This window comes from Corvus hawaiiensis, chromosome 1 (genome assembly GCF_020740725.1).
Source record: "Corvus hawaiiensis isolate bCorHaw1 chromosome 1, bCorHaw1.pri.cur, whole genome shotgun sequence".
NCBI classification, from domain to species: Eukaryota; Metazoa; Chordata; class Aves; order Passeriformes; family Corvidae; genus Corvus; species Corvus hawaiiensis.
In genome coordinates, this window is record NC_063213.1 from 89,103,023 (window position 1) to 89,122,935 (window position 19,913).

Here is a 19,913-nt window from a genome sequence, read left to right on the forward strand (position 1 = left end):
GGGTGGATCCAGGCTCTGCTCAGTGGTGCTGAGCAATGGGACAAGAGGCAACAGGCAGAAACTGATGCACAAGAAGTTCCACCTGGATGTGAGGAAAAACTTCTTCACTGTGCAGGTGACCGAGCACTGGAACAGGTTTCCCAGAGAGGTTGTGGAGTCTCCCTCACCAGAGATACCCAAGAACTGTCTGGACACAATCCTGTGCCTTGTTTCTGGGATGACCCTGCTTGAGCAGGGAGGTTGGACCAGATGACCCACTGTGGTCCCTTCAACCTGACCCATTCCGTGATTCTGTAAAATACTCAACAAATATTTTTGTTCATAACTAGTGTTCTGCTCTTTGATGAGGACAAACTGGGTGTGTAAAAGATTATAGGAATGCTCTAAGGGTGGATAGTTAGCTACTGTCAGGATGTCCCAAGAGTAAGGTACATGCATATTTTTCTAATTAATACACATGCAATTTTACAGAAAAATTAAAAATACTGACAACTGCTGTCATAATTATTAGCTACAGAAATAAGATTCAGGATAAATCTATAGGAGTTAAGGCAGATAGCTCTCTGAAAATGTCAGTCAGTTGGTAATGTTTAAAGTAAGAAATGACGTCAGGTGTTTTTCAGGACAGCAGGGAAGGCTAGAAATGCTCACATCAAGTTTAGGAATGCTGCTCATGTTATTTAGCACAAAGTACCTTCCCTGTTTGGGGAAAAATGACTGAAGATGATACAATAGAAAATCTAGGAAAGAATATAAAGGTGAGCAGAGAATAATTTTTATTCACTATTTCCAAATTAACAGAAGTAGCAAGAATGCAATAAAGCTTTAAGGGAACAGGTTTGAAACAACTAAGAGGAAGCATTTTTGCACATAATCTTGTCAGTGAACAGTGGAATTATGTCACATGATACCATTAATGCCGGAAATTAAAAATAAAAGACACAGCTTTTAGAAATGAGGCCAGACGCTTTTGTGGAGTATGTGTCTACCTCCAAATATGAAATACGATACACCCAATGTCACAGTAAGTGCCTGAGAAGGAATAACCCCAAGTACCAGCACTGGAGAGCAGCTCTGGGGAAGGACCTGGGAGTCTTGGTGGGTGACAGGTTGACCATGAGCCAGCACCATGCCCTGGTGGCCCAGAAGGACAATGGTGTTCTGGGGCGCATCGGGAACAGTGTGGCCAGCGGGTGGAGGGAGGTGATCCTGCCCCTCTACTTGGCCCCAGTGAGGCCACATCTAGGGTGCTGTGTCCAGTTAGCAATTCAAGTTCTGGGCTCCTCAGTACAAGAAAGATGAGCAGCTACTGGAGAGGGTCCAGTGGAGGCCACAAAGATGATTTGGAGTCTGGAGTGTCTCTCTAATGAGGAGAGAATGAAGGAGCTGGGCTAGTTTAGTCTCGACAAGAGAAGACTGAGAAGGGATCTCATCAATACATATAAATATCTCAAAAGCAGGTGCCAAGAGGACGGTGCCAGGCTCTTTTCAGTGGCACCCAGTGACAGGACAAGGAGCAATGGCCATAAACTAAAACACAAGAAATCTCACTTCAACCAGAGGAAGAACTGCTTTATGTTGAGGGTGTCAGAGCACTGGAACAGGCTGCCCCCGAAGATTACGGAGTCTCCCTCTCTGGAGACATTCCAAAGCCACATGGACACATTCCCGTGTAAGGTGCTCCAGGTGACCCTGCATTGGCAGGGGGGCTGGACTGGATGATCTCCAGAGGTCCCTTCCAATCATAACGATGCGTTCCAATCATAAAGATTGCGTTCTTTCACTGCTGGGTGAAAGAAACCGTTCGGCCTAGGTTGCCTTAGGGGGGGGTCTTATTTGCGTTTGCGTTTTTATGTTATTTCCCAGGGCCCGGCGTTGATGGACCCACGGCTGACCAATCCCACCCCCGAGGAATCCCAGGCCCTCGGGCCCATCCCCGGGCGCTCCCACCGCCCCGCCCGCCCCCGGCCCGCGCTGGGCCGGAAGTGAGGGCAGGCGGGGAGGGGGCGGGGCCGCGCGGCGCCCCACGGGCCTCGGCCGCCGCCATTTTGTTGGCGCGGGGCGCTGCTGGCGGGGCGGGAAGGGTCGGGAGTTGTTCGTCGGCTCCTCCTTCGTCGGGGCCGAGAGGCGGAGACTGAGCGCGGCCCGGCCGGGACGGGACGGGACGGCAGGGCCCAACGCGGCGCAGCGATGTCGGCATTCTCGGAGGCGGCGCTGGAGCGGAAGCTGTCGGAGCTGAGCAACTCGCAGCAGAGCGTGCAGACCCTGAGCCTGTGGCTCATCCACCACCGCAAGCACTCGGCGCTCATCGTCAGCGTGTGGGAGCGGGAGCTGCGCAAAGGTGAGGCCGGGGCCGGGCGGGACCCGCCGGAGGCGCCCCGGGGCGGCGGGCCCGGGGAGGCGGCGGAGGCGGCGGTCCCCGCTCCGGAGTGTGGCTGCCCAGGGGAGGGAGGATGGCGGCGGGGCTGCTCGGCCTGCGGGGCCGGGGAGGCAGGCGGGGAGAGAGGGAGGATAGGCCTCAGCGCCTGGGGAGAGCGGAACTGTTGGGGCCAGCGTTAAACGTCCGGGCTCCGGTGCTCGATGACCGTGGGCTGGCAGGTGCTTCTCCTCCCCTCGCTCCTCTCTCTTCCCTCCTATGCTTCCTTCTCCCCTTAACGAGATGCCTCTGAGGAGGCTGCCCCTTGTGTTTTATCTCCTTTTTTTTTTTTTTTTTTTTTTTTTGGTGAAGAAGAAAGGGAAGTGGGAAACGGGAAGGAATCCGGCGACCCAGGGGTTTAAGGCTTTTTGTTGTTAGTATTAATTACAGCTCTTTCAAGACGGATCCTTTTTAGGCATTATTTTTCATCGTCTGTAGTGATGGTTAGCTGTAATACTATTTGAATTCCTTATCCACTCAGGTTTTCTTGCCAGAAACTGTTCTTGAAGGGCAGATGAGGATGGGAATACACTGAGGGAAGAGCAGTGTAGTGTGTCCAAAGTAGTTTTTACTTCCTGGTTTTGCCAGATGGTTAATACCAATGTTATCATAATAAAAACATGAGTTTCTTAAGCTGTGTTCAGTGTGCAGACTTAAATGCTAATGTGGCTTCCCGTTTAACAGGAAAGAACTTGCAGCTATAGGCAGTGGTTCAGGGAGTGAAAGGCATGGCATATGAAGGTTTATTTGACCTGACTGGAAAATAACTTGATCTTAAGTTGGTTCTTTTAAGAAAAAGAAAACTCACTTGCTAGAACTCTGCTTTGCTCTAGGAAATGATGCTGTTTTCCAGTAGCTTCATTTGGACCCTCACTAATACGTGGATCTTTAATGGGAAAAATAGAAGACTCAGTCTTTCAGATTGAGAGGAAAAACAGCACTAAGCCATTACAGGATTTACGAAAGAGGAAGGAACCACTGAGTTTTGTGTAATAAGACTACTGTGGTTTTGTTTAAAGTACTCTTTTTGTGGGAAATGTTATCTTTTGAACTTATAGGCATGAGTTGAATTAGTTTTTATATTGACTGAAGAAAGACCGACTTGGAGGCATATTCCATCCTAGGAAATAAACACCTTTTCACTCTATGCTAGTTGCAAGCTTGCTTTTTTGTTCCAGGAGAAAATTAATGGGTCTCCCATCTGTCTGAAACATTTCACCTTTCTGGGCCTTGTAATCAGACAATGTGAATGCTTGGGGTTTTGAATGATACCAGAGAAGTATCTTAATTGAAATAGAGACAGAGTTTTGGTTGCTCATCTTAATTAACATGCACAATACTAGTTCATAGTAATCTATGATATTAATGTCAGTTCTTAACTTCAGTTTTCCTGTTGTGCTGGTTGACTAACTGGAGAAATGAGATCTTTGAAACCTGGGCTACATGTCTGAAAGTGGCATTGAGAGGCAAGGATAACAACCTTCTTTTGAGCTTTTGGTGAGAATAGCTGCCATAATTGGGTTTGTTTTGTTTGTTGACGTTGTCATCCAGCTTTTGCTGCTTCAAAGTAAGATTTTTCTGTGACCTCTCTTTGGATGCCAGCCTTCAAGGGTCTGTGGAAAGCATGTGAAACTCTACCTGTGGTAGGAGTAGCTTAGTTGCTTTCAAGGTCTTGACCCTTTTCTTCTGGGCTTTTAGGCCTATGTGAAATGTTTAATATTGGAAAATAGGAAGTTTCATTTGAAGTTGGCATAGTTAATATACACAGGATGTATCTTAATTTTCCATCTCGTATAATACCCGAGCTTCGTGAATGTTAGCTTGCATTTACCTAACACTAACTTCTGGCTAATTGCAGCACAAAATTGTAAGATGGTGCCTAATCCCCAAAGGTGGGTGTAGTGATCTAAGCAGACAGCATGGGAAAGATGAGAGGAAAACCGGTGCCGTGTGGTGAAGCAAGTGCATGAAACACCACAAAGTAGAATATTGGCAATGAGGCTGTAACTAGAATTCAAGTTTAAGGCTCCTGACTTGCTTGTCATCCAAGCCATAGAAACATGATTTCTCTTGTACCTGAGAGGAAAATTACCTCTATTTGGGGAATATGGATACAAAAATTATTGTCATTGTCAGCTGCTATTGCTAGCCAGTAGTATCCTGAAACCTTCCCTTCCTAGATTTTATTTCCTTTCATTTTATCACCTTTTTTATTGTCACTCCCGTCTCCAGACCTTCCTTCCAGCCTACTGCCTTTCAGGAACATTGTATAACTAGTTGGGTTGAACACAGTACAATGATACTACGTTTTTTTTCTGGATGCTTTCAGTTTTGGTAAAAGATCTCCAGCTTCAGATGAGCATGCATGAGCCTTTCTGAGCATGTCTCTAGTTATTCGTAAAGACAAGTGTGAAGATCAGAGCTCTTTTTTTCCTAAATGTTTGGTTCTGATTCTTTTATTTTTAAAATAGTCGTTTTCTTTATACCACATTGGAGTAGAGGTGAAAAGACAGCTTTTCAAATCTTCATATAATTTATGCAGCATGAAATGTTAGTGCCTTTCTGTTTACTTGGGTTAATTGGCAGTGGTCAGGTTCCATATTCTGGCATCTCTACGGATCATCAGTTCAATACACCTTCGTGTACAGGTTTTCTTGAAAAGTGTGTACTGAGGAAAATGATCCTGCATCAGCTAGATTTCAGATGTATGAAATGTATTGCTCAAAGTTAAATAGCTAATTACTTGGTAGTCATAAGCTTATTCAGTATTTAAGTAGTTAAGTAGTACTAATTAATTAATTTGTGATGTGATTACATCAGTCATTTTAAAAAGGTAACAGGTGGGCCCATTTGAACTATGTAATTTTGTGTTTCCAAAAAGGGAATGACTTACAGCGTTTCTTTTTAAACAGAGTGGTGGCATAACAGATACAAATTTGTTGTGTAAGCCTGCAGTCACTGAATGGCTGCTGGGAAACCCCTTAGGAAACTCCTTTGAATAGGCTCCTCTGAGATGGAGTCTGTTGAGAATTATTTTTTGTTATTTGCAAGTCAGGTATGTTCTCTTGCATACATTTCTTACTCCCTGCTTTCAGGATGCTTTGCAACTGTAGAGGTTTGGTACTTGTTGGTTTTGTTTTGAAATGAAAAGTTTCAGTTCTGCAATTCAAAGCATCTGCCTTCAAGGGTGAACAGTAACTGCTTGTTCAGTAGGCTCAATGTGCAATTTGCTGTACTTGGTTATAATATGTTCTTTTTCAAAGAAAAAAAAACCCAAATTGCTTAAAGTTTGTAATATGGAACTTGTTATTTTGAGTTCCAGTTAGTTGTCCATAATAATCTTTTCCTATCGTCTCATTTTCTGTTAGCTTTTCCAGGCCCAGCTCCGCCACTTGTTAAGTATTTATTTCTTAGTGATATTTTAGTAACCACAGAAGCACAGAATATTCTGAGTTGGAGGGGACCCACAAGGATCATCGTGTCCAAGTCTTGGCTCTGCACAGGACATTGTCGTGTTGTATCTTTAAACCTAATTTCAGATTCAAGTATCTGTTTCCTCAGAGGCTGATGGGTCATCTCATTGATAAGTCAGTTACAGAAACTGATGGTGATCATCCCCCATCCCTCTTAATCACTTGACCTCTTGTTTTGGCTGTCATCTGTCACCTCACCCGTGTCACGCTGATCATTGGCTTCCCCGTGCAGCTTATCTAGGTCAGTAGAGCCATTTTGTATTGCCTTTAAGACAGCCACAGTTGTGTAGGTACATCTAGGCTGCTACAGGGGGATGTATTTGTAGTGGTTGACTCTGCCAGTTCACCTGCTGTTCCAGTTTATTATGTTTTTTGTTTTGTTTTGTGGTGTTGGAGTCGTTCAGTGGTATAAGAAGCTCCTTTTTTGCTTGTTTATGGATCATCTGCAGCTTCTGCTGCTGGGACATATGCTGGTGCTTGGGTCCTCATCCAGTATAGCTGTTGGCATTGATGCAGTATGTTTTTCTGAGGCTGCTGGCTGTTGTGGCAGCTGCTGAAATTTGGAAGATTTTAGTAAGTAAATTGAGAAGGCATAGCAACACTGAAAGCAGATTTGAAAGTTGTAGTACATCTGAATTACTCTTAATATTTAGCTGCTTTGGAGCACAACTACATCCAAAAGTGCTTGCAATATAGTGCCTTGCAGATGGGAAGTGGATCACAGGAAACAAGTTCCTGGTTTAAAGCAATTATTTTCTGTACCATGTGGTGTGGTTTTTTTCTGCCAGGAGAAGGAATCTTTCTCTTCTGGTGATTGTAAGATTATTTTACTTAATGGTGGTATAGTGTCATTGGCCAGTGTGAGAGAATAAATAGATTTTGGTTTCTTTTACTTAAAAGAAGCAAAATGATGGCTTTCTAATTTCACTGGTTATGCCTGCATGAATCTTCTCATCTATGCCAAAAGGTTTGGAGAGCAACAAACAGGCAAAACTTGGGGTGAATGGGCATTGGGTCAAGTTAGGGAAACTTATTTGCTGTGTACATGATTTACAAAATGATCTGCAATCAGGAGCAATAGAGTGGCAATATGAGAGCCTTTCATTTAAAATAGTTACACTGGAATTGTGTAGTCCAAACCTGTATGTCACCTGTACCTGCCTGTCTTTCACCATTCTGGTTTGGAATACTTAAGTGTATGGTCTTTTTCCTATCCTGAAACTGTTGCTGCTGTCGATGCATATCCATCGCAGCATTTTACCAGCCAGGTGAGGCAATGAAAGGAATTGGTTTGTTTCATATGTTCAGGTAATTCAAGATGCACTAAGTGCAGTGGGAAGCTTCTGCAGAGTAATTATGTTGGAATGGTTTCCTTGGTCTGTGACCAGCTTTCTGGCATTCCCGTGGTAATTTGATGCTGATGGCCTTTTTCCCAACAGTGGCTGTGTGCAGTGTTCCCTTTGTTACTAGTCTCCAAACTCAGAGTCAAAATACTTAGACCCTCAAACCGTGAACACATTCAGAGGGGAATGGGCAGTCCCTTTTCCCTCTTTCAAAAGAAAACACAACAATTATCAGACCTTGGTAAAATTCACCAGGTGACTGTGCAAGGTTGAACACTAGTTTAACCTTTTCTTAGAAGAAGGTTAATGAGGTTAAGTGCTTGTTCTACAACATGCCTTTTATGGATTATGTTATCTTTGAATTGTCCTTTCTGGTGGCAGCCCCTCTCAAGTGGCTTTTTAGACTAATATTTCCAAAGATGCTCTGCTTAATCAGCTTGCATAAAAACCCATGTTAGCTCTCTGCAGTGTGAAGGATCAGTGGTCTTGCACTCAAGTTTCAGTGCTGCTTGACTGAACAATGTTTGGTCTTGTAATAAAAAGCTTGAAAGCTTGTCAGGTATTCACAGAGATGTCATGAGCTCCTCTTGTGAAAGTGTGAAGCATGCTGTGAGACAGAAAATGTCCCAGAGATTTTGGGAGAAGTGCTGCTGCTCATATACTCCATGTATGTAGACTAAAGTAATTCAAATGAAACTGAGGCAAGTCTTTATTTGAATGCATACTAGAGAGCTTTAGTATGCTAATGAAATGTTTAGTGCTGATAACTGTTGTGGGATTTTAGCATACTGATCCTTATTGTCTCAAATTCTCATTGTCTCCCTTTTGTTAGGTGGTATTTTCTTTCAAGGTCAGCTGACAGAGCAGAGCTGGCCTGTAGAAGGTTACAGCTTTGATGTAAAGTTTTCAGATGGCTCAGTCAGTCTACACACTTGTAGTGGGATGTAAGTGAAATCTCTTATGCTTGTGTGTTTTTCTGTAGTTTCTTCCAGTATATCTAAGATAGGCTCTAGGGAAGAGGTGTAAACCAGCATGAAACTAATGGGCATGTTTCTAGCAATCTTCACAGGAGCTCAATTGCAAATGCAGGAGGTAAACCTGGAGAAGACAAATACAGGTGATTATTTCTGACTTTGAGTTCCAGGGCTAACCTTGGTGAAAATGACTGGTTTATTGCCTTTCAGGGTAAAATACCGGTTTCTTGCACTAAAGTGGTGGCTTATCAGTGTTAAGAGTTCTCTGAGTATTATGGACGAAAGCATATAATGTCAGGGCATCTGTACTGAACTGCTAGAGAGCCAGGCATACCCATGCAGGGCTAACAAGAATGCGTTCCGGAGAAGGATGGATTGCCAAAAACTGAGGCTTGATAATGTAGTCTCCCTGTAGATATCTCAGTATGCTAATCGTTGGTGAAATATCATTGTTATCTGAAGAATATTCATTGCCATTTAAACATGTCAGATACATTTTTGGGACAGACATAGTTTCATTTGCAAGGTGCCAGTCCCATGTCATCTCACTGTGGCTGCTTTAAGAGTAATCTGCTTTATGCGGCTCTTTTACCAACCAGCACTGTTGACATGTTAAAATATTTCAGAATCCAGTGCTTCAGGGAGCTGCTTTGGTGGCTAAATGGTGAATCTGACTGCAACAAGCAGAGGAGTTACGTGAACACTGCACAGATCTTCTGAAAAGATGACTCGATCCAACACGGATGATTTCTTGACAGTTTTGTGTTTGCAGACTGTACTTTTGGTGTACCAGAGATGCTGTGGGTTGGCTGCTTCTAACGCTGTACATTCTGGCAGTGTTTTCCTTTCAGATCCTTCTTCAACCTAAGTTCTTACAGGTTTTTTCCCTTCATTTTCTTCTGACAGTAAGAATGCTTTTGCTAATACCTTGCCATGTGTTGAGGACCTTCAGAAATCGTCTGTTTGATCCATTTTGCTATTCTGAGGTTTATCAATGCCCAGGGCTGGAAAGTTAGTGTCACTGCTACTGAAGAGAGATGTTTTAAACATAGTTCTTTTTCCAGAACAGATTTATTTGGTCCTGAATTTAATTTTGTGTTTCAGAAATCACTGGTTAATTTACAGTCATGCTAGCAACAGAATGTTTTCAGCTCAGCCTCAGTTGCCAGGGGTTACGTTGCACTTCAGTCTCACGTGTGAGGCAGAGTGCTAGTAGACCAGTATGTAAGTCTTGAAGATTTGTGAAGGGAAGGGGAACACTTCTCAAGACTAGACATAATTTTTACCTTTGGAATTTTGTGCAGCATACTCTTACAGCAAAAGGAATTAAATTTTGGTTCACAATTTTCCTTGTGAACATAGGGGTAGAATATTAGTTGACTTTTCAACCAAAGCCACAGATGGCTTAATAGTGGGTTTAGAATTTTTGTTCATTCTTCATAGCTTTGTTGATGTTGAATTGAAGTAGGAAGCTGAAAAGGTAATATTAGGGGAAATAAGCCTGAAAGTGACTTTCTGGAGTTTAGGATGCTTTTACCAAATATGATACATCAATCTTTTACTATAGTGAATAGACAAAGTCTGGGCTTTGTGAGAATCGGCATGACCTGGCTTCATGGCACTGTATCCACCTTCTGTTTTTGCCAGCCCGATTGATTCGGCTGTTTATTGGAAAGAAGGAAGTTGGGGTCTCACAAATGAGTTACATCACTGAGGATTAAAACATGAGGGGTTTTTTTCCTGTGAAATGGGTGGACAAGAGCCTATCCTGCATGCAGTTCCAGAGGATATGGGATGGGGAACAGCCTGCTTCATTAGATTTTGACTCCTAATTCTGGGCTTATTTAAAAAATGGGAGAGGGGGCAGGGTCATCTTTGGTAAACGGTAGTTACTTTTTGATATGCCTATGAGACAACTTGTTTTTTCTGAGATTCTCTCTTTGAATAATTCAAAACTTGCTAGGTGTCAAAACTCTGATACATGAAACATAGGTAGGAGATGTACTGTTTTATCATCAGTCAGGTTTTAATATAGAAATTGAGCAGCACAAGTTTATAAAACCTACATTTTAGATTAGCCAGATTTTGACCCAAATAGAGTAATTTCCCGGGTGCTTGCATGTAGTGGCTTCACTGTTTGGAGCAGACTCTTTGTAGAGTCCATCTTGTGTCCAGCACTTCCAAGCTAGGTTTTTTTTGCTAGTCTTTAGTTTGCCTTGATTGTAAGAGAAGTGCATTTTTACATTTAAGAGAGGGTTTTTTCCCCCAGTCAATCCAGAACTCCCAACTTGTTAGATGTGTCTGTTCAAGAGGATGGAAAGAATTCAGTACTTCAAGGAGAAATCCTTCAGAGGAGTCTTTCAGTAGTGGAAAATTTGTTCTCAAAAGCATTTCCCTAGAGAAAGCATCTTAATATTGAATTTTCCCTTTATATGTGAGGGTGGTGGCTCTACATTTTTGAGAGGATGGAGTAGAAAGTAACAAAATCAAATCATGTTTGCTTGCACAAATTATAAAGAAATTCTATATTGTCTTTACCACAGCGCTGCTTTCTTTGAGAGGGCAGAAAAAACTTGTCTTTAAAGAGAAGCCTCTTTTTAGGGTGTACATACTGAGATTATGTGGTGGTAGTGATATTCTGGTGTTAATCAAGGGTAGAAGTGTTACAAGAACAGTTTCAGTTCCAAGAAACTTGTAGACTAACAAAGATTAGATGAAGCGTGATTGTAAATGAATGAAAATGGCCAGGTAGAAGCACTTAGAAAACATGGAATAGATTTTGAGAAGCAACTTGTAAATTGGAAGCTTGTAATCTATTGCACATTAAGAGAGATGGGATAAGGTGTTTAAGATGCTTGGAGAAGAGATACACCGCATGAGCTTGACAGTGGTTTTTGGAAGTGTTTTTGTGATATTACAGCTGCTGGCACATGAGTGTTTTAACAGTGAGGAAGGGGTGTATCACAGTGAAAGAGGGAGACTGACTAGGGGCTGACTGTTCAGTTTGCTTAAATGTGAGAATGAGGAGTGGTTACGTACGACTGAGTGAAATTCAGGCTGAAAAGGAGGAGGTTCTTCACATGAGTGATCATGGATCTGTGAAGTGCCTTGTCAGAAGATTTCATGAGTGTAAGAAATTTATGCAGGCTTGAAAAAAAAGCTGAAGTACTTGGAAGAAATCCATGAAGGCCACCAAACAGGAACCATATAAGGCTCAGGAAAACACCTGGAAATAGTTTGGGGATGAAGAACACTTTGGAATATCTGGGGGTTTTTTCTTTTTGTTTTTTGAGATAGCGCTAAATGGAAGTTGTGTCATACTATGTAGGAAGAAGAACAAAGAGAACAGAAGAGAGAGAAAACCTAATGGGTGACCAAAGTCTTTCCACATGAAAATACTGAAAATGTGAAATGGTGCAAGCAGTAATGAAAATGGGTGATTGATTTCAGGGTGGGGGAGGTGTGGGGGGTGGGTGTTTGTATTCAGTATAAACCTGGATACATAGATATTAGTTAAAGGAAATAAAATTTCTAATTATTCTTTATTTTTCTTTTTATTAGCAAAACCAAATAGGAAGCTGACGTTCCTGTACTTGGCCAATGATGTCATACAGAACAGCAAAAGGAAAGGACCAGAATTTACAAAAGACTTTGCTCCAGTAATAGTGGAGGCTTTCAAGCATGTTTCAAGGTACAGTAAACTTGTACATGCGGTATCCTTCATCATACTGTATTTGAGGGGTGTTTAGAGAAGTCATCAGTTGATCTCTTCTGGCCCAGCTAGTCTTCATGTGCTATTTCTGTATTTGAAGTCTTGTCAGTTTAATTTATGCAGTGTTCTTTTGATCTTGGATAGTCTTAACACTGTTGGATGAAGTTTGATAGTAAATTCATCAGCATTCAGTCCCTTTTTGCCTTGGAAAGCTGTTAGCTATTCCTGCAATTAAGACTTTCTTACTGTCTGTGTTTATGTGCTACACCAGTTTGACATTTTTCATTACTGGGTGTTGCATGATTTGTTTTTCCCCAGCAGCCACTAATCTCATTGCATGAGGAAGCTGGAGTCTTGATACAGGATTATTTTCACAATGATACACAGCTGTTGAAGCAACATAAACCTATTTGTAGTGTTTGCAGATTTATGGGTTGAGAAGAAAACAGAGCTGGGTGTTGGCCTTTTTTTTTTTTTTTTTTCTCATTTGCTTGCTAGGACACCTTGAACTGGTCTTTGCTTTCTTTAAAATGTGAATTTGTTATTTTCTGAGATAATTTGACTTCTGATGCTTGGATATTGCTACGGTCTGTGAAGGTCTTCCAGTGAAAAATATCATGTGGCAGTGCTATACTTCTACCTAGTGCTGATATTTGCTTCTTTTCCTTGTAACAGTGAGTCTGATGAGAGTTGTAAGAAACACCTTGGTCGAGTGCTATCTATCTGGGAAGAAAGGTCTGTTTATGAAAATGATGTATTAGAACAACTTAGGCAAGCTTTGTGTAAGTATTTTGTGAGAGTATGAAGTTTCAGGCTCATTTGAAATAATATTACCCTGACTGCTGTGTTTGTTTTCATTTAGATGGAGACAGAAAGGTGAGGAAGCGCACATATGACCAGATAAAAGTTGATGAAAATAACTGTTCACCTCGAAGTTCTCCCACTGATCCTCCTCAGGTAAAACCATGTGTATAAAATTCTGTATTTACTATGGCTTCATATAGAATTTTTCAGTAATTCTTGTTTTTGAATGGTCTCTGTTGTTCTTTTTAGTGAGGTACTGTTTCTGGGCAAGGGTGGCTGCACCTGAGGCTTTTCATAGTTCTTCAGTGGGGTATGCTGTAACTTTAGGTATTTGACAGTAAACCCAGTATATGAACTGTATGTCCAGTTTTGTTCATGTCAGGATTTCAGCAGTAGTTCCTATGATGTATTGAATTCTCCTTTGGTTTCCAGGGTAATAGTGAGTAACATATGTACTAGAATAAGGTTGTTACGGATTTATCAAGAAAATATTTCTCAATCTTTCAGTCATGATGGCTGTGAAAAATTCTTGTGTACCTTGCACTGTTATGGCTTTTCTAATTCTTGTGGGTTTTTTGTTATGGTATTGCCCTATCTCAAAAGGTTTTTTGTTGTAGCAGAGAATGACTGTTCTCCAGTCATCACAGTTTAGTATGTTTCTCTGTAGCAGATATCTGGGCTTCTGTGAACATCAGCCCCACTTTCAGAAGAAGTGCACTGATAACAGTCTTTTGCAATAGTGAAGCAAAACGACAAGAAAAATAATTTCAAAAAATGTATAATAAAATGAAAGGTGCTGTAAAATAATCACTACTGTCAAGAAGAAAAAAGATTTATAAGTATTCCTATACCAGGAATTTAAATGAAAAAGCTCCTATAGAAATGTGACCTTTAAAACAATGTTGTGCTGAGAATTAAACGTTACGTTTTGTTTTGACTCTAAAAGCTGATACTGTAAATGCTGTTAAAATACCATCCAATCAATTCTAATAAGCTTGTTGTAAAATACTTCTGTTTTGTTCTAGGATCTGTTTATTTAAACTAGTTCTCAATCTTGCATGCTTTTTTCAGACCACAGATCTCATTAGAGCATTACAAGAACTAGAAAACGCTGCCTCTGGGGATGCAGCAGTTCACCAGAGAATAGCTTCCTTGCCTATAGAGGTCCAGGATGTGTCCCTGTTAGACAGAATAACAGGTGAGGGTTGGGGCCTGGTAACCGAAATGCTGTTCTAAGAACATAATGGTACGTAATGAAATCATGCTTTACTTGTTTTTCTCTGCTTGCTTTTTAGATAAGGAATCTGGAGAGCAACTTTCCAAAATGGTAGATGATGCATGTATGTTACTGGCGGATTACAATGGCAGGTTGGCAGCTGAAATAGATGATAGAAAACAGCTAACTCGAATGTTATCAGACTTTCTCCGATGTCAAAAAGAGTTCCTTGCAGAGAAAGAACATAAGCTGGAAGTGCGTAATGTTTTGTTTTAGTCCCTTCTTCACTAAAGCTTGTTCTTGCAAATGTTTTTAGTTAGCCTAAACAACTTTTCTCTCCAAAGATAAATATTTAATTGCCACTGTTACGTCTTTGCTTCCAGCACATTATTAACACATTGTTTGATTCTACTGTTCTAAACCTACTAAACCAGCTCTTTCTGGTTTTTTAGCTATTCAGTCTTTGTTATATGTACAGACTTAGTTTTAGTGGTGCAGATAGAAAGTCTTATCCTTAGTCTTACAAACGTAATTCTTTATAGTGTAATTTTTTTTCCATGCTCTTTTCATTCATTGTTGTAAGTCTTAGTTATGTATTTGCTAAAGGATAAGAATTTAATTCCTGGTTTCAGCACAACTTTTTAACCTGACTCAAGTATCCATTAAACCCAGTAAAATGTAGTTGTAACTTCTACGGCCTGTTACGCAGCTGGTGTCAGCATTAGCACCAGCAGGACCAAACAGAAAAGAAGGATGCAGAGTGAGCAGCTCATTATGAGCAAATGATCCTTTAAGTTATTCTGTTCTTTGCTGTTACCAGACATCTTTTTCCTTTCCTACTATTTATTACTGTAAAGCCTCCTATTGAACATTCCACATATTTAGAATATGTCCATAATTTCATGTCAATTGCTTCCCATTGCTAACGTGGGTATTACAGTAATGGAATTGAAGCTGCAACATTTTGCAAGAGGAGATATCTGAACAATCATGGTGCCCTGTAACTGCAGCATATGCATATATGGTCCCGAAATTAATTACTCTTCAGGTTTCGTCATACACGCCTTTCAAGAACATTTTCTTTCTCTAGTGGTTTCTTTATCTTTTGATAACTTCATAACTTGAGTTCCGATTTTGTGGTGCCTTTGTTCAGGAAAATGCTGTTCACAATGTATTTGAAGTCGTCACTCAGATCATTTTATCACTCCTAGCCTACTCTTACTTCCTGACTTACTTCCTTTCCTCTATGCCTCACAGAAAAGCAATTGATGAAGGTTCTTCCTGTCAACCTTACTGTGTTTATCCTGTGGGAAGAATATCAACCAACTTCATGTAAGATAGATGCTATGCATGGTAGTGCTGATTGCAATAGCAACTGACCCAACTGCATAATGGAACCTGGAAGATTAAAGAACAGGAAGCCTTAAGCTTTTCATCACAAGCCCTGCCTTCCCTCTGTGTGTGTAATGGGTTTGAAGGACAAGTTCCCACAGTTTCAGTGAAGGGCTGGTTGTCTGTATGACTAGTTTTTGTAGCTCATTACCAGCAGTTATACCCTGTTTAGTTAGAGTAGACTACTGGGATAGTGGATTGCTCAAAAGGCAGTGACTTAGTCCTTCAGACAGATTTAGACTTCTGTAAAACAAGTGAGCTCAATTTAAAAGAAATTAAAAATGGTAGTGCAGCTGTGAGCAGATTCCACCCTTGTTGGTTGTTTTCAACAAATATAAACCAGTGTAATTTCCCAGTATTACTACATTAGAGAATGCATAATTCTGAGAGAAAGCAATTGCATATTACTGGGCTGTTACGGTCCTTCAGATGGTTTCTTGGCTGAATTATTTAAACTGCTAAAGAATTTAAATCTAATACAGCACGGTTCCATTTTTGGACTAGTTTGAGGCCTTTCTTTAAAAAGTAGGAGACAGTCTTCAGTATCTGTAGTAGTCTCTTCTAAACAGGTGAAATCCTAGGATGCCGGAGTGCACCGTAAGAATGTTTTTTGGCTGATTAGCGTGGCATAAATACAAGTTCCTAATAAAGAACTATGAGCCAGGATGGTGTCAACCCAGTTACTGATAAAGACCTATGAGCCAAGTGATTTTAAAGAACAAGAACCTTAAAATGTAGTTTCTAAATTAGTGTTGAGTAAATTGACTTCATGCTCACTACCAATAGTGCTTTTTGGTTTGGGAAGTGGAGGCTGATAAACATTCTGAAGTTTTGAAATGTAAGATTAGGATGTCTTAGTGATATTGTCTGTAGGGCTTGCTGACTTAGCGTATGTAGGATTTTTTTTGGTGATTAAGAAATGGAGATGAAGCAAAGACTCTGTTTTTACAGATTTGGGAAATTCCATGGCTCAAATTGAACCTTGCTTCCTGGCTTCTCATTTGAAATAGCACTAGGAGAGGGCCTGTCACCTAGTTCTTTGAGAATGTATTTCCCTCAACTGTCTGTCCCTTGCTGCTCAAGTTTCATTTCTGGTGAAATTAATTTGTTCTAGACAAGCTTGTTTCTTGTATTAGACTTCTGGCTGTTGACACTTTCCTGAATGTAACTTGGTCTCTGAGTTGTAACAGAAAGTCTTTATTTCTTCCTGAATTACTATCACCCGTCTGGAAGTATAATCTTAGCTTACTGATTTCTTACCATACTAAACAGGTATAGTAAGGAACAAATGGATGTATTCTTAGTTGAATCTAGAAATGTTACCTGCTGTTAACCTGGTTTAACAATTAGAATTGTAATTACTAAAGAATTGTCAGTAGCTTTCAGCTTAAGATAGAACCTTTAGACCTAAATTTGCAGATCTTTTATCTTCTAAAGATAATTTACTGGTAAGTAATTTTAAATAACAATCTTTCCATGAATAATTTTTTATGAATAAGAGTCTCTCTAATAGTTATTTCTGAAACAGAAGTGCATGATTCCCATCAAAAGCAAGGTAATGTATGTGCTAAATCTTGACAGGAAATTTTGATAACAGATAAATAATGTCATGTCTGCATCAAAAGCTAACTGTACTGCTTAGTAGGTGACTTTCCTAAGTATGTTTGGGGTAAGTAGTGTCATCTTTAACTCTTCAGTTGTTTTCTTTAACATCTGTCTAGCTTCTGTTGCAGGTGGTGGACATGGACCTATCTTCTAATGATGTCAGCATCCATTAGTACACACATCCTGCTAAAAATAAATTTAAGAATCAAAATCTTGTATTGTCTGTTGTTTTTGAAAACTTGAAGAGGAGGAATTCTGTAACTACTCATACCAAACCTCTGCTATTTTCATCTATATTCTCACAAACGTTGCTGAGTTTATGCCTGAGATGGATCAGTATTTATTCAGTGTCATTCCTTTTTCTTGAAGACTAAAATTTTCACATGGTTGTTCCTAAAACTCTCACATTCTTTCAGTGAAATAATTCAGAATTCCCAGTGCAGAAGTTTGGGAGTTGCTTGCATTGAAGCTGCTATTTCCAAAAGGAGAAAGCTGTGAAAACAAGACTTTTTCAGACTTCTTTTTAAATTACACTGTTGGGTTTACATGATCAGGAATGAGAAGTGATGAATGTAGGACTTGTCCTTCACAAGCACAATAAAAAAACTTCCACTTTATTATAAAGTAACAGAGAAGCTGTGCTTTATAATTGCACTTAGGCCCCTTTAGAATCCCCCTCAAATTTACAATCGTGCTAAGGAGTATTTTCTGTTCACTTTTGGTAGTTTTAAAGTAGTGTAAATATTTAAGGTTCAGTGTACTGTGGCTCCAGCTAGGATTTCTAGCTAGATTGGATTCTGTCTATTAGAGGAAATGGAAACTTTTGCAGAAATATTTTGTGGAACACTTTTTTTCTGAAGCCTTGGAGGACTGATACCATTCCTATTTTCTATTACTATGGTTGACTTTTCCCCTCTTTGCTTTTGTGTTGTATCTCCCTGCCTTGTCTCCTAGTTTTTCAGCAGAAATATTGGTTGGTCTCTTGGTCTCACTGACGGATAAAAAGAGATATTTGTGTTCTACAGGAACAAGGACTTGGGTGTACATAAATTGATACCCAGATGGTTTATGTCCTTTTGATAAGACTGTCCTGTTATTCTAGAATTAATATGGCCTTAAAAATGGCGTGAACAAGAGAAGAACTTGATTTACTGTTCTCTCATGTTTCTTTGCTTTTTGCCTCTCCCTGCCCCAGACTCATGGATTATAAAGTAAATAGTCTCTTACTAAATTTCAAATAAAGGGTTTGATAGTTGGAAATCTTACATGACTCATGAACGGTAGGTGTGAGTAGGGGATCACAAGACACCCTCTCACCTTTATTTTGACCTTTTGGAAAGATGTAGTATTGCTACACTTAGCATGTAGTGGACATACAGTTTCTTGCACACTCTCATCACCTTACCACTTTAAATTTGGGAATATCTTGTCACTAGGTCCAAAATTTTATGAAGGAAGTGCTACTTTGGGAAGCCTGCTCTGATTTAGCAGCTTGTATTTAGTTAAAGCACTTAATGTTGCTGTCTTGCATTTCTGATTTTCTACAGCTCTAGAAGCAGTATTCATATTCTTATGCTCACACATCTGGTTTTAATTGTGGTTTCTTAGCATGTTGAGAGAATATTTTATGTTCAATGCACTTTTATTTCATGACTGAGCTTTTATGGCTCCATATAGCTTGACTTGTCTTCCTAAAGGTTTTAATTTTGTCTTGGGATTTTACAGATAAACAGCAAGCAGTTAGCCTTGACTTTAGCTCTGGATTTGAAAGACTTTTTTTTCTCCTGCTCAGTTCACACTTAATGGTTTCAAATGCAGACAGAAATGTTAAGCAAACAGTTTAGGGGTAGCAGTGGTATAACAGGCCTCTTATCCTTAAGTTTTGTTTTGCAATACCAGACTGGATTGGTACTATTGTCTACTGTTGCCCTTCACCATGGCCTTCATGTTATCACAGACTGTAGTGCTTTTCTTGCTGGTTTTTTTTTTCTTTATACCCCCTTACTCTTCTCTAGTATGTTTGTATGTCAGGTTTTTTTGTTCAGTGACAGATTACTTAGGGTAATATATTCCATTATGCTTTGTACTTTTCAAGTCCAGCTAATTGGGATTAATTTTTTCATAACCTTGAATCTGAGCATCTAAATTATTTTACTGAGCTTTGGTTGAAGATTGATTTGTAGGATGAGCCCTACACTGCCTTTTGTTATGGGGTGGAGTTTGCAGCACTGTAGGTGATCTACAACTCCGTAAATGTGGCAACAGTGCAGTAACTCAGTCTGGAATTGGAGCTGAGCAGGTAACAGTGCAGTGATTACAGAAATGGTAGCTGGGAGGTATCAGGAAGTGGTCAGGAAGGTTCATCCAAACTCCCTAGGACTGTTTTGCTTATTTGAGATCTGATACATGCTTGATAACAGAAATAGTGGTACCTAATAGTGGTACAAACAGACCCTGTCGTGTGATCTCTTGACATGATGAGTGATTGTATTCATTTTTTTTTTCAAGATTGCAGCTTCAGAAACTGAAGCTGACTTAGCATTGCTTGCAGTTCAGGGAATCTATGTCTTTTACTGAAAGGTGTCTTTTGAGTCAAGGCAGATATTGTTAGGCTGAGGGGAATATGACTGGATGTCTGTTTTTATTATAAAGGGGGGAGAGCCTTCACCAAAATTACTTTCTTTCTCTAGTGTCCCAGTTTCAAGTAACTTGCGCTGTTTTTCAGAGAAATATATGTAGCTCTTGACCATCAGGAAGGAACTGTAGGCTAAAGATCTTTAATGCATATATTGTTTATGTTCTAGCTCTCCCCATCATGCCATGTACAAAATGGAATGTGATTCAGGAACAGACCACTGTGTTTAGATATTTGTGTAGATTGGTTGAAATCCCTTGCTTATAGGTTGGCTATTTGAATGGCCATTTGAGAGGCTTTGTGTAGTGTAAATGGTTTGAGTTGCACAGTGCAAGTCCTTTAG

General features: G+C 40.2%; 1 protein-coding gene across 2 annotated transcripts in view; it reads left to right on the forward strand.

Moving 5' to 3' along the window:
* Window positions 1-2,043: 2,043 nt before the first annotated feature.
* The window catches only part of RPRD1A (regulation of nuclear pre-mRNA domain containing 1A), a 44,081-nt gene continuing 26,211 nt past the window's right edge, over window positions 2,044-19,913 (forward strand). Inside the window, exons 1-7 of one of the 2 annotated variants that reach the window (XM_048312979.1) lie at window positions 2,044-2,341; window positions 11,768-11,897; window positions 12,594-12,700; window positions 12,781-12,875; window positions 13,794-13,920; window positions 14,018-14,193; window positions 17,064-17,146. In XM_048312979.1, the coding sequence (XP_048168936.1) occupies window positions 2,191-2,341; window positions 11,768-11,897; window positions 12,594-12,700; window positions 12,781-12,875; window positions 13,794-13,920; window positions 14,018-14,193; window positions 17,064-17,108 (831 nt within the window). In that variant the 5' untranslated portion in view covers window positions 2,044-2,190 and the 3' untranslated portion in view covers window positions 17,109-17,146. Of the gene's footprint in view, window positions 2,342-11,767; window positions 11,898-12,593; window positions 12,701-12,780; window positions 12,876-13,793; window positions 13,921-14,017; window positions 14,194-17,063; window positions 17,147-19,913 lie in introns of those variants that run through there. The other variant, XM_048312969.1, reaches the window with a different exon arrangement.